Source organism: Eurytemora carolleeae, unplaced genomic scaffold (genome assembly GCF_000591075.1).
Source record: "Eurytemora carolleeae unplaced genomic scaffold, Eaff_2.0 scaffold1404, whole genome shotgun sequence".
NCBI lineage: Eukaryota > Metazoa > Arthropoda > Copepoda > Calanoida > Temoridae > Eurytemora > Eurytemora carolleeae.
Genome location: NW_019397432.1, coordinates 55651 through 67717, shown reverse-complemented (window position 1 = coordinate 67717; position 12067 = coordinate 55651). Strand labels below are relative to the sequence as shown.

General features: G+C 31.3%; 1 protein-coding gene across 1 annotated transcript; it reads right to left on the bottom strand.

Annotated features, from left to right (window-relative positions):
* Nucleotides 1–691: 691 nt before the first annotated feature.
* LOC111714259 (palmitoyltransferase ZDHHC6) lies at nucleotides 692–11746 on the bottom strand. Its single transcript, XM_023489326.1, has 12 exons — nucleotides 11674–11746; nucleotides 11470–11547; nucleotides 10739–10831; nucleotides 10390–10474; nucleotides 8845–8924; nucleotides 7126–7205; nucleotides 5925–5959; nucleotides 4864–4893; nucleotides 3657–3750; nucleotides 2604–2686; nucleotides 1226–1274; nucleotides 692–893 (listed from the first exon to the last, which is right to left on the bottom strand). The coding sequence occupies exons 1-12, from the start codon at nucleotides 11738–11740 to the stop codon at nucleotides 711–713; spliced, it is 957 nt and encodes a 318-aa protein (XP_023345094.1). The 5' UTR covers nucleotides 11741–11746; the 3' UTR covers nucleotides 692–710.
* Between the last annotated feature and the right edge of the window lie 321 nt (nucleotides 11747–12067).

Genomic DNA, 12067 nt, shown 5'->3' with positions numbered 1-12067 from the left:
TCGATTTTAAGAAAAAAATTGAGAAAACAACGTTGATATTCCTAAAAAAACTAACCTGAGGTGAAAACTTTAGAATGGATAAACTTTAATCCTGACTTCTTGATCCGAATATCCACTGTGGAAACTTTTCATTTTAGTCCTTAATCCACTCTTTTTCTCTCTCCTTGGATATCCATAAATTGTTTTCCCCAATGAGAGGGCAGGAAAAGTTCGTAAACTATATTGACCAATGACAGCCATGAAAATAAATTCTATCCAATGAGAGAACTCCGGAATTTCTTAAAAATAAATAATTTTTTTTTCGGCCATTGTGAAAACTTTTCAGACTTTCAGTGAATAAAAATATGTAATAATACGTTTGTGATTCTGTTTCAACTAATTTTAATCAATGTTAATAAATAAATGGGTGAGCAAACTTTAATTAAAATTATGTAAGCGTCTTTTCAAGAATATTTCCGTTCTCTCATTGGTTGCCCGCTTTTCTATGATTGGCTGTTACAGTTTCTCAAATGATTAAAAATTTTATCGTTTTTCATACACTTTTAACATAATCTTGCAAGATTATGTTAATCTTGAGATTATCAAAAAGAGAGGATCAAGCATTAATCCAGATATCCACCATTCTAAAGTTCCCAGCTCTGTAAATATTTATAATCTAATAAAACTGAGTGTGTTTTTTTTATTCATGAATTTTTAAATTTGTCCCGATTCTATTTCTTCTTCTTCCTCTCTTTGGAATCCATCTTTAGTTCTTTATTTTTCAAATCCTTGGCTGGCCCCGTCTTGACCTTGTTGCTATGGGTGGGTTTGAGCTGACAGTACGCGGATTCCTGGAGTCCGGTGTCGGAGATTTCAACGGCAATCTGACGAGGAAACCAGCCTCGCACCCTCCCCTAGGACAAACAGAGTTAATTCAGATTTTTTAAAAACTTTAAATTTAATAAAGGATTTAAATATTCTAATCACCACATGATAAGATTTTATAATTTTAAATTTAAAATAGAGGGTGGCCAAAACTTTTTTTGAACACATCCGTACAAAAATCCGTACATTTTCAGAAGAAATCCGTACAATCCGTACAATTTTAGGGTTAAAAAAAATCAATCCGTACAATCCGTACATTTTGGCCACCCTGAAAATAGTACTCGAACGTGCATTTTTTTCAACCAAACACAAAGAAAATTCAGATTTCAATTTAAAACTATAAAATACATATTTTATTTACCTCTCCCTTGGATACAATTTTATCTCCGTACAACCAGTGCTTTTTCCATCTAAACAATAATAAGATTTATCATTATTAATTATCATTATTAATTAAAATATTAATTATTTCTCAAAATCTCAATGATCAAGAGTTAATATATTTTTAATTATCACAACCGTGATTTATAAACATTAACACACAAATTAAACAAGTTAAACCAATTAAGACCAATCATTCAATGAAACAGAATACTTTTTAATGATCTGGTGGAAACATAACTAAAATTGGGCAGCAAAGGGAATTATTTAAATTCTTTATCCCTTTTCCCTAAATATCATTTATTTTCCCCATTTCAGAGAATAAACCCCTTAAAAAAATATACCTAACTTCTGGGGCAAAAATGATTTTCTAAAGAGGAGGGGGGGGATTTTTCAAGAAAATATACACCCCCGGGAACAGGGGTTGAGGCTAGTAGCCACCAACATATATCAAGAAGTCTGAACATTTGTATATCGAGATCAATGCTTGATCTCGATCTTTTATTAATCTATAGATTGATTTAATCTTTCTGCGATAAATTCCGTGGAGAGCAGCAACACGAAGAGCCAATCAGAAGCCAAGGACGTTAGCGGTCAACCAATACCAAGACTATCCGATTCATAACCGTACCTATTTGTCTGGTCAAGCATGAACAAGATGTCTCAATTGTGGAATTTGATTATCTTTAATTGTGGGTTCTCTATAGAGAGAGACATTTGAAGATGGAAAACATCGATATCCTCTTCATTGTTTCTCAGATAGAAGAAGAAAGAAGACCGTGGAGAATTAAACATTATTTGGAGTGTTAAAAGTACGTCTTAGACATCTTTATACTAAAACAAGACATTCGTATTTATGTTTCCTATGAACGGGCTGACATTTTTTGAGGGAACCCATAAGTACCCTGGGGGAGACAAAGGCTAATTTTTAAAAAAAATCGATTTTCAAAAATCCAGCTAGTTGCCATTAAATAACTACAATTTTTCCACTATTCAATATCATGTTTAGAAAGAAAAATATATTTTTGAAGAGAAGAAGAAGCAAAAAAGTTAAAAACAATAATTCAACTTTCTTTCTTTATGCACTTATTGAGGGCGCTTCACGCCTTTTAACGAGTCGACAAGGTCGACAGCAGTATATTGTTCAGTACAGTAGGATCAAATGCACAGAGATTGACACGCACAACAGCTTATTGTAAGAACCTGATTCCTAACAGATCTAGCACTGATATGAGACATAATTTTTTCTCCAATAGAGTTATTAATACATGGAATGGACAACCAACAGAAGTAAAGGAAGCTAGGACGCTGAACTAAGTAAGTAATTCAATTGTATTTGTATAAAAATAACCCTTTACCTTGTGACCTTGACCTTGTCCCCTCTCTGGAGCTTGATCCTTGGCTCATCAGTGCAGGGGGGTCGACAACACACAGAGAACCCCTACATTCAATCAATCCATAAACTGATAGTCAATCCATCATTTGATCAATTAATCACTAAACAATCGATCAATCAATCAATTACCATTTCAGTTTATCAACCGATCAATCAAACTTAGTAAATCGCATATAAATTCTTTGTATTACATTGATCAATCCATATCAATCCATATCAATCCATATCAATCAATCAATCAATCAATAAAACATAGCAATCAACATTTTAACTACAATATCAAAAACCTTTCACTTAATCACCTAACTAATCCATAAAACTCAATGAAAAATACGTTACAGACAACCAGTCAATGATTCAAACAATATCTACATGTTAAACAGTTAATTAATCATTTAATCAATTAATCAATAAGTTAATCAGCTAATCAGTTGATCAGTTATTTTGTTAATAGTTAGTCACTTAATCAGTTTATCAGTTTATCAGCTAAGAAGTCAATTAATTAACCAGTTAACTAGTTAACAAGTTAACCAGTTAATCAGTGAATCAGTTAATCATTTATTCAGCTAATCAGTCAACCAGTTCCGTCAATCAATCATTGAATCAATCAATTAATTAATCAATGTATCAATCTACATATCAATCGATCATTCAATCAATCAATCGGCCAATCAACCAATCACACAAGGAGATAACTTAACCATTCAATCAATCAGTTAATCATTAGTCAATGAATCAATTAATTAATCGACCAACCAATCATTAAATCAATTAATCAATCAATCAATCAATCCGTCCATCATACCATCATACGAACATATAAACATATCACCATTTCAACATATTAATTACCATTTGACTTTATCAACTAAAAAAACCATCAAAATCAATCAAACTATCAGTCAATAAATCAACCAATGTCTACCTGTAAATTAACCAATCGACCAATATCTACTTATTAATATGTCAATCAACCAATATCTACTTATTAATTTATCAATCAACCAATATCTACCTGCATTATAGGAAACCATGACCCGGAATAATTGTTAAATATTTCATATTCTCGAGATCTATCTTTCTTCTCAGCTTTCTGGAACAGTTGCTCTCTACATAGATATATATGAATAAATATATATATATATATATATGATTAAAATACAATTTTTTTCCTCCATTTTATCTATTTAGATAGAAAGATACGATATATAGATAGAAATACAGATAAAAAGAAAGATAGATAGACAAGTATATAGACTGACATACAGACAGATAGATAGATAGATCGATAGATAGATATTTATCATTAAAGTACATAATTTTACGTAGATATATAGATATAGATATATTCTTTAAACTAACACTAACAGGATTTGCCAAGCCAACATTGGCTGTCTTTAATGGCAAACCCGGATGTTATTGTATGATATAATTTTTAAACCATACATTTGGAGGTGTTAATATTAGGTAAGTATATAGTGCTCTTTACAGAACAATATGTAAGTATGTAGTGTTCTCTATAGATCAATATTAGGTAACTATATAGTGTTCTTTACAGAACAATATGTAAGTATATAGTGTTCTCTATAGATCAATATTAGGTAAGTATATAGTGGTTTCTACAGAGCAATATGTAAGTATATAGTGTTCTCTATAGATCAATACTAGGTAAGTATATAGTGCTCTTTACAGAGCAATAGGGAAGTATATAGTGTTCTCTATAGATCAATATTAGGTTAGCAATAGGTAAGTAAATAGTGTTCTCTTTAGATCAATATTAGGTAAGTATATATTGCTCTTTACAGAGCAATAGGTAAGTATATAGTGTTCTCTATAGATCAATATTAGGTAAGTATATAGTGTTCTTTACAGAACAATATGTAAGTATATAGTTCTCTATAGATCAATATTAGGTAAGTATATAGTGCTCTTTACAGAGCAATATGTAAGTATATAGTGTTCTCTATAGATCAATATTAGGTAAGTATATAGTTGTTGACTTTAAAAGTCACTATAGTAAAATAAAGAGATCATATTTCTAACATTTATTTAAAAAAACGAAAGTTTTGAAATATTTTCCCAAGACTGGGTTAAAATTGGTTGGTTTAGAAATTAACAAAGGAATTAATGATGAATATTTGTGGGTACTTCATGGGAGTGATGTAGAGCTTCATGTTGGTGGAGCAAATCAACAGGAACTGGAACAACAGGGCTTATCCAACCTAGTAGGCAGAGATCGTGGCTTTATCATGCTGGATTAGAGCGATTATGTTGTCTCTGGAAGCGGAATGCATGATAAACTGGGAACCCTTCGGGTAAGCACATCTGCTGCTAGCTGAGTATCTGCGTCATCATCATAAAGGAGTCAAGAGGCTCCCTGTGTCGGAACTGTTACTAGCTCAACTCTCCTAACCTGACTGAGGGCTGGGATGTGTAGAGGGGTGAGGGGGGGACGAAGGAGCGAGGGTGACATGTGGGCGCTTCATGGCGGAAATGGATACACACGTCTTGAGAATAGTCGACGGCATTTGAGTCAGTAAAATCGTCTTCCTTATATTTCGAATTTGTGTTAACAATAGTGCTCTTTACAGAGCAATAGGGAAGTAAATAGTGTTCTATAGAGAACAGTAGGTAATTACATAGTGGTCTCTACAGAACAATAAATGTATATTAATGTTGTAAATAAATATATTTTTTTTTCATTTCTAATGTGATTTACTTTATGAAGTTGATTTAGTTTCAGTTTTTTTTGCCAACTTTTTTTTTACAATTTTTATTGTAGCATTTATAAATATTTTTTTACATTTTTAAAATTTTTTTTTGTATTTTACGTAAAATATGCGTTATTAAAACGTTTCTTAGAAACCAGGCAATGGCTTAGAACCGTTCCAGAAACGTTTTATTAGGTATAAGTTACAGTTAGTTATACAGTTATACAGTTATACAGTTAGTTATAAGTGCAGAAACGTTTCCTAGAAATGTTTCAGAAAAGGTTTCTGGAACATAACCTTTCCAAACAAAACGTTTCTGAAACGGTTCTAAACCGTTGCCTGGTAGATTTGTCTTCTAAAACTGCCTTAATTAGCGTGCCAAAATAAAGAAGTGATTAGAAACGGTTTACAAAATATGGTGAAGATATGTGAACAATTTGCAAACTTATTTTCAATGAAATTTAGTACTAACAATGTAGTTGAAAAGTCTAAGACTAAGTGTATAATCTTTACAAAATATCCAATCGATACTGTAAACATTTTGCCCATTTATCTTAATGATGTACCATTACCATATGTTGATCATGTAAAACATCTTGGATGCACGCTACAAACAGATAATTCATTTACTCGTGATATAAATCAGAAACGTGGACAGTTTATTGCTAAAATTCATTCCCTGAATCAAGAATTTTACTTTGCAGATTCGACAGTTTTGATTAAATTATATAACCTTTATGCAACGAGTTTATATGGATCCAATTTATGGAATTTATTTTCGAATGATGTGTTCAGAATTTATTCGTCTTGGAACACTGCAGTTAGAATTGTGTTTAAATTACCAAACACTTGTCATAGATATTTTATCGAACCATTGTCACAGTCATCTCATTTAATGACCATGCTCTGCAGTAGATTTGTTTCATTCATTTCTTCATTAGAAAATTCGTCAAAAATTTGTATCAGACTTTTGATAAATCNGGAAGAAAAGAAAGAAAGAAAGAAAGAAAGAAAGAAAAAAGAAAGAAAAAAAGAAAGAAAGAAAGAAAAAAAGAAAGAAAGAAAGAAAGAAAGAAAAAAAGAAAGAAAGAAAGAAAGAAAGAAAAAAAGAAAAAAAGAAAGAAAGAAAAAAAGAAAGAAAGAAAGAAAGAAAGAAAAAAAGAAAGAAAGAGAGAAAGAAAAAAAAGAAAGAAAGAAAGAAAGAAAAAAAGGAAAAAAGAAGGAAAGAAGGAAAAATAGAAACGATGAATAAAAGGAAAACAGAAATGAGAAAGTAAGCAGTTCATAAGTGAAAAAACTATATGAGAAATAATGGAAGGAAAAAGAAACTGTTAAATACGCAAAATTTTGGCTTCATGGATTCATTTCCGGATCCGTAAACATTTCCGGATCCGTAAACATATCCGGATCCGCAAACATATCCGGATCCGCAAACATTTCCGGATCCGCAAACATATGGGGATCCAAGGAGAGAAATATCAACAAAAACTGTAAAAAAAAAATTTTGCTTCTCATGAACCAAAACTTAACTGCTAAAAAAAGAGATTATAAAAATGTTCCTTAAATTTATGAATGGTTGATTAAGAGTTTTAGCATAAGAATAAGCGAGAAAAAGAAGAAAAAAATATTTTAAATTCTTCTTTTGTTAAAAAAAAAATCAGTAAATCTCTTAAAAAAATGTTCATAACCTGGATCCGCATCCATTTTTTTTAGAGTGAATTCAGGATCCAGAGCCGGATCCGCATCAAAATTAATTAGAAAACATTACTTTACCTTTGGTGTACAGGTGAAGGTAAGAACCTGCTTCATATTCTCTACTCTACCCAGATTATACGGATAAACAAACTTCACATCTAAATATGCACAAATAATATTATTAATAACAATCTACCATCGGACCAAATATTATAAAGATTATTATTATCACTAGATTCAGAGCCCTTTTAAAAGTTAACCAACTTAATTAGTAATTTTGAAAAAATTTGCAAAAATCAAGTGCATTTTCAGGTCTAAGTAAAACTATAAACATAACTGTAGTTTCAAGACTTAATTCCTTTTTTTCTCGTTTTTTTTGCGATATTCTATTAACGAAAATGGCAGGGTCACAAAATTTTGTGATTTTTTAAAACAGTCCTAAGACATAAGTCAACAAAACATCAAAGCCCTCGGTCAACTGCCTGAGTGCCTAGGTACTGCCGGAAAAATTATATTTGAGGAGAAATCAGATAAAATCACAACGATTAGTCTTTTTTTTAGAAAGTATCTAAGCAGTTGATTTTTTGTTACAACATGTCATCTAACTGTGGGTTTAGACAAAGTTACAATATTTGGGGACTCAAATTATTACAGTTTAATAAATATAGCAAAAAACAATAAAAATGATTAAATCCTTGAAACTTCAGTCAAGTTTGACTTTAAACTTGATAATGCACATGATTTTTATGATTTCTTAAAAATAGATCTTCACAAAAAGGGCTCCGGATGGATTTCTAATTTTTTGTTTCATATCTTATTTTCCTCTTCCAAAGCTACCTCAGTTGACAGAACTATTCAATAAAAACCTTTACATGCATTGTTTTTAGTCTCCGTTTGTTAAGTATTCAAGATATTTATTAACCCTGTTAAAACCTGAACTACATGAATTATCCCTTAAAGAGAGAGACCAGCTAGAGATGGTAGTGCGCGCAGGATTGTAGATAAATTTTTTAGGATTTATTTAAGACCTATGAGACGTTATTACAGTGCATGTTTGTTCAGCAAGAGCGGAAATTCAATCTTTAGAATCTTCCTGGATTATCAATTCTTATTGTTCGCAGATTTCTTCAAATTCCTGAAATCTCGTCTTTTTAATAAAAACTCCGGGAAATCTACCGAAAATGTTTGTGAAGATCAAACATTACAGAAACCGATAACTGAATAAAATTACTTCAGGAATATTAAAAGAAAAATCTGTAGGTTGGAGAACCCGGACCGCCGCGCAGTCGGGGTGATTTGGATACCGTTGTAAATCTGTGCATGGAGTGTTACTTGAAATTATGCTTTTCAGTCCCTTTAAGGGGTTATTATTTATCCTAACTCCCTCTTCGTTAAAATACACTGACGTTTTTTTTAAATTTAGCTTCAAGGGTAAAGTATCAAAACAATTTCGAGAACGCTGGAAAATTCACGTCTCATACTCCCCCTAATCCGTATGGCGTATAATCTACCCCCTATAAAAAATAATAATTATTTCTCAATTTTATTTTCCTTTAGATATTTTAGATATCCCATCTGCAAAATCAGTTTTTTAAACCCATAAAACACGGCGAAATAAATGTATGGAATATTTAAAGGTAATAACTAATCAATCATATATCAATCATTAATTTATAAAACCAATAATCAATCAATCAATCAATCAATCAATCAATCAATCAATGACCTGAGCTGAAANGAAAGGACAAACGAACAAACAGAGATTACAACTATATATATATATATAGATATTCCTACCAAGCAGGGAAGCTAGCAAAGTCCAAAGTGTGAGAATAACTCTTGGTTCTTTCCCTGTCCCATAGTAATCATACCAATTCCTTCATAAAATAGAATTTCAAATGGAAAATTTACAATCAGCATGTAAAAACAAAAACATGAAAAAGAGGGGAAATATTTGTTTCCCATTTTAAATTCTATTTTACAACTCCTAATTGAGATATTTATCATTTGACCAAAAATAATTTCATATTGGCAGAAAGTGCAAAAAATATGTCAAATGTGGGGAAATAATAAGTTTCCGGTTTCTTGAAAATCAAGTTGGTGTTCTTTATCTGTCCCTACCGTGTCTTGGAAGCAGACGTTTTTTGTGAGAAAGCTTAAAAGAAAAGGTGCAAAAAGTTTGAAAAAACAGGGGTCATGGATATTTTTATAAAAATTATCACTTCTCCTCATTTCAAAATCATTTTTTTGTTTACCAGATAATGTGTGCGGAGAGCGGAGCGGAGAGCAGTTAAGGTTTGTAATAGGATAAAGTGCTATCAAAAGTGTAAGAAAACTTTAGATTGTACTATAATCAAATACAAATGATGCCCATGTGCAAAATTTAANACATCTGAATAGAAAATACAACATCTGAATAGAAAATACAACATCTGAATAGAAAATACAACATCTGAATAGAAAATACAACATCTGAATAGAAAATACAACATCTGAATAGACCGAAAAAGAATTTTGTCAAATAAAAACAGACTTTGAAGGGCATTCTATTCTCACATTCCGATTCTGATCCCAAAATAAATTTACAAACAGATATGTCAATAACGGGGATAAAGAACTATATTAAGTCATGATTGAAAACAGGCCACATATTAATAGTTTATTCTCGCTTTGTGAGTTTTTAGTTTAATAGTATTAAGATTAGACTCTACTATTAGAACATTTAGTTCAAGAAATCTCAAAGCTTGAACCTGCTACTAGTCTAAATGTCAGCCTAGTCTTGAGAAAAATTTTATCATTAAAAAGACTGTAAGCATGGTGACGCTTAGACTCTTTTAGACTAATTTTATTTTTTTAAAACGCAACCGTAGAATATTACATTTTTCTATTTATCTAACAGGCCGATTTTCTTGAGATAACACTTTCTACTGGACAGACGAGCTGACGAGCATTAGGAAATGGACAACATTTGCCAATATAATAATATATTGGTTTTCTACGCCATTGTATATTAGTTTAAAGGAACAGTGAACGTTATGTCAAGTAATCCTCCTCTTAAAGAAACCTTTAAAACCATTATCTGAGCAAATATATGAAAGATATCGATGTTTTTCTAGTTTAAAAAGTGCTTTATTCTAACCTAATCTAAACAGAGGGTCGACATTTAAATTTACGTCTTCAGTCCCTTTATTTCAAGGAATTTAATAAGATTAGTTGTACTGTCCTTTTAAGGAGGATTTTATAAGAAGAAATTTAATAAGATTAGTTGTACAGTCCCTTTAAGGAAGATTTTATTACAAAGAATTTAATAAGATTAGTTGCACAGTCCCTTTAAAGTACTACCTGCCACATTTTCTGCAGTGATGAGCCCTAGGTGCCTTATATCCTTGGCAGAGTTCACAATATTGAAGCTGGTTTAGGTCATCCTCTGAATAGATAGATAGATAGCTAAGTATATACTATATATATATTTTCCAACTAAATGTGTTCTGAAAAGTTTTTAAAATTTATTAAACCTCATCGATTGATAAAAATATCAATTAATCAATACATCAATTCTTAAAAACGTTTAAAGAAATGGAACAATCAATAAATTAACCAAGCAAACAGTCAATCAATCAACAAAACAATCAATCAATCAACAAAACAACCAAGCAACCAGTCAACCAATAAGTTTACAAATATCTGTAACCTGAAGCCTGGTGAGGTGCCCAGCCCGGGGGTAAATACCCCGGACCATCAAACATCGCCATAAAGAAATGATAAAAGGTGAGACCAGAAAACACTAATAAATATCAAGGGTAAATATTATTTTGAAACAATCCCCCCCTCCACCCACTCTCCACTAGCTTAAATTCCCCCATTCTCTCCACCTAGCTTAAATTTCCCCACCCTCCACACCTAGCTTAAATCCAAGAAATCCTACCTGGAAAGATGTAAAGGGTATCCTACCTATAAAGATATAAAGGATATCCTACCTAGAAAGATATAAAGGATATCCTACCTAGAAAGATATAAAGGGTTTCCTACCTGGAAAGATATAAAGGATATCCTACCTAGAAAGATATAAAGGGTATCCTAGCTAGAAAGATATAAAGGGTAGCCTATCTAGGAAGATATAAAGGGTAGCTTACCAAGAAAGATAAGATATAAAGGGTAGCCTACCAAGAAAGATATAAGGGGTATCCTACCTAGAAAGATATAAAGAGTATCCTACCAAGAAAGATATAAAGGGTAGCCTAACAAGAAAGATATAAAGGGTAGCCTACCAAGAAAAATATTAAGGGTAGCCTACCAAGAAAAATATAAAGGGTAGCCTACCAAGAAAGATATAAAGAGTATCCTACCTAGAAAGATATAAAGGGTATCCTACCTAGAAAAATATAAAGGGTAGCCTATCAAGAAAGATATAAAATATCCTACCTAGAAAAACTGCTGTGTACATGAAACCAGGAATACTATCTGCAGGGGGAAACCACATAGTGTTGCAGTATAACGTCGCTAAAATATAATTTTGCAATAAATTAGCAAAAAGAATTTTCCAAAGAATTTCCTTTATGACAGAAAATGGCAGAAAACTTTTTGTAATTCCCAAGATTATAATAAACTCTCCATTTCAAGGTTTACCTAAACTAATCCATTTAATGATAGTTAGGGCCGTTAATGGACCCCAATGTAAAAGTCTACAATACATTTTAACTCCTCTGAAATATAAATCAACGATTAAAACACAAACAATTAATTTAAAAATATACATATAGTTTATAATAATTATAAGCAATTAAGATGTGTTATATTTAATCACGAAAAGCTTTCAGAAACTGAGAAATTTGAAAAGGTAAAAATCGATGTTTTTGTATTCAAGAATTGTCAGCGGCAATTGCGAAAACCTTTCTTTTGCGAGGAAGGGAAACTTTCGTGTTATTTTTTTCAATTTCTGTAATAAATAAATTTTTATTGATCTGAAATTGTATTTTAAAAACAGCGTATTTTTTTCCGACAAATTTTAATCACAGTCAAA

Excerpts from the sequence above, each read along its gene's own strand:
- LOC111714259 (XM_023489326.1), bottom strand. The coding sequence starts at position 11,740 with ATGTATTGTAGACTTTTACATTGGGGTCCATTAACGGCCCTAACTATC. Across the intron at positions 10,832-11,469 it reads GTACACAGCAGTTTTTCTAG|TGTTTTCTGGTCTCACCTTT; the intron begins GTAGGATATTTT and ends GATATTTATTAG. Across the intron at positions 8,925-10,389 it reads CACTGCAGAAAATGTGGCAG|GAATTGGTATGATTACTATG; the intron begins GTAGTACTTTAA and ends TATTTTATGAAG.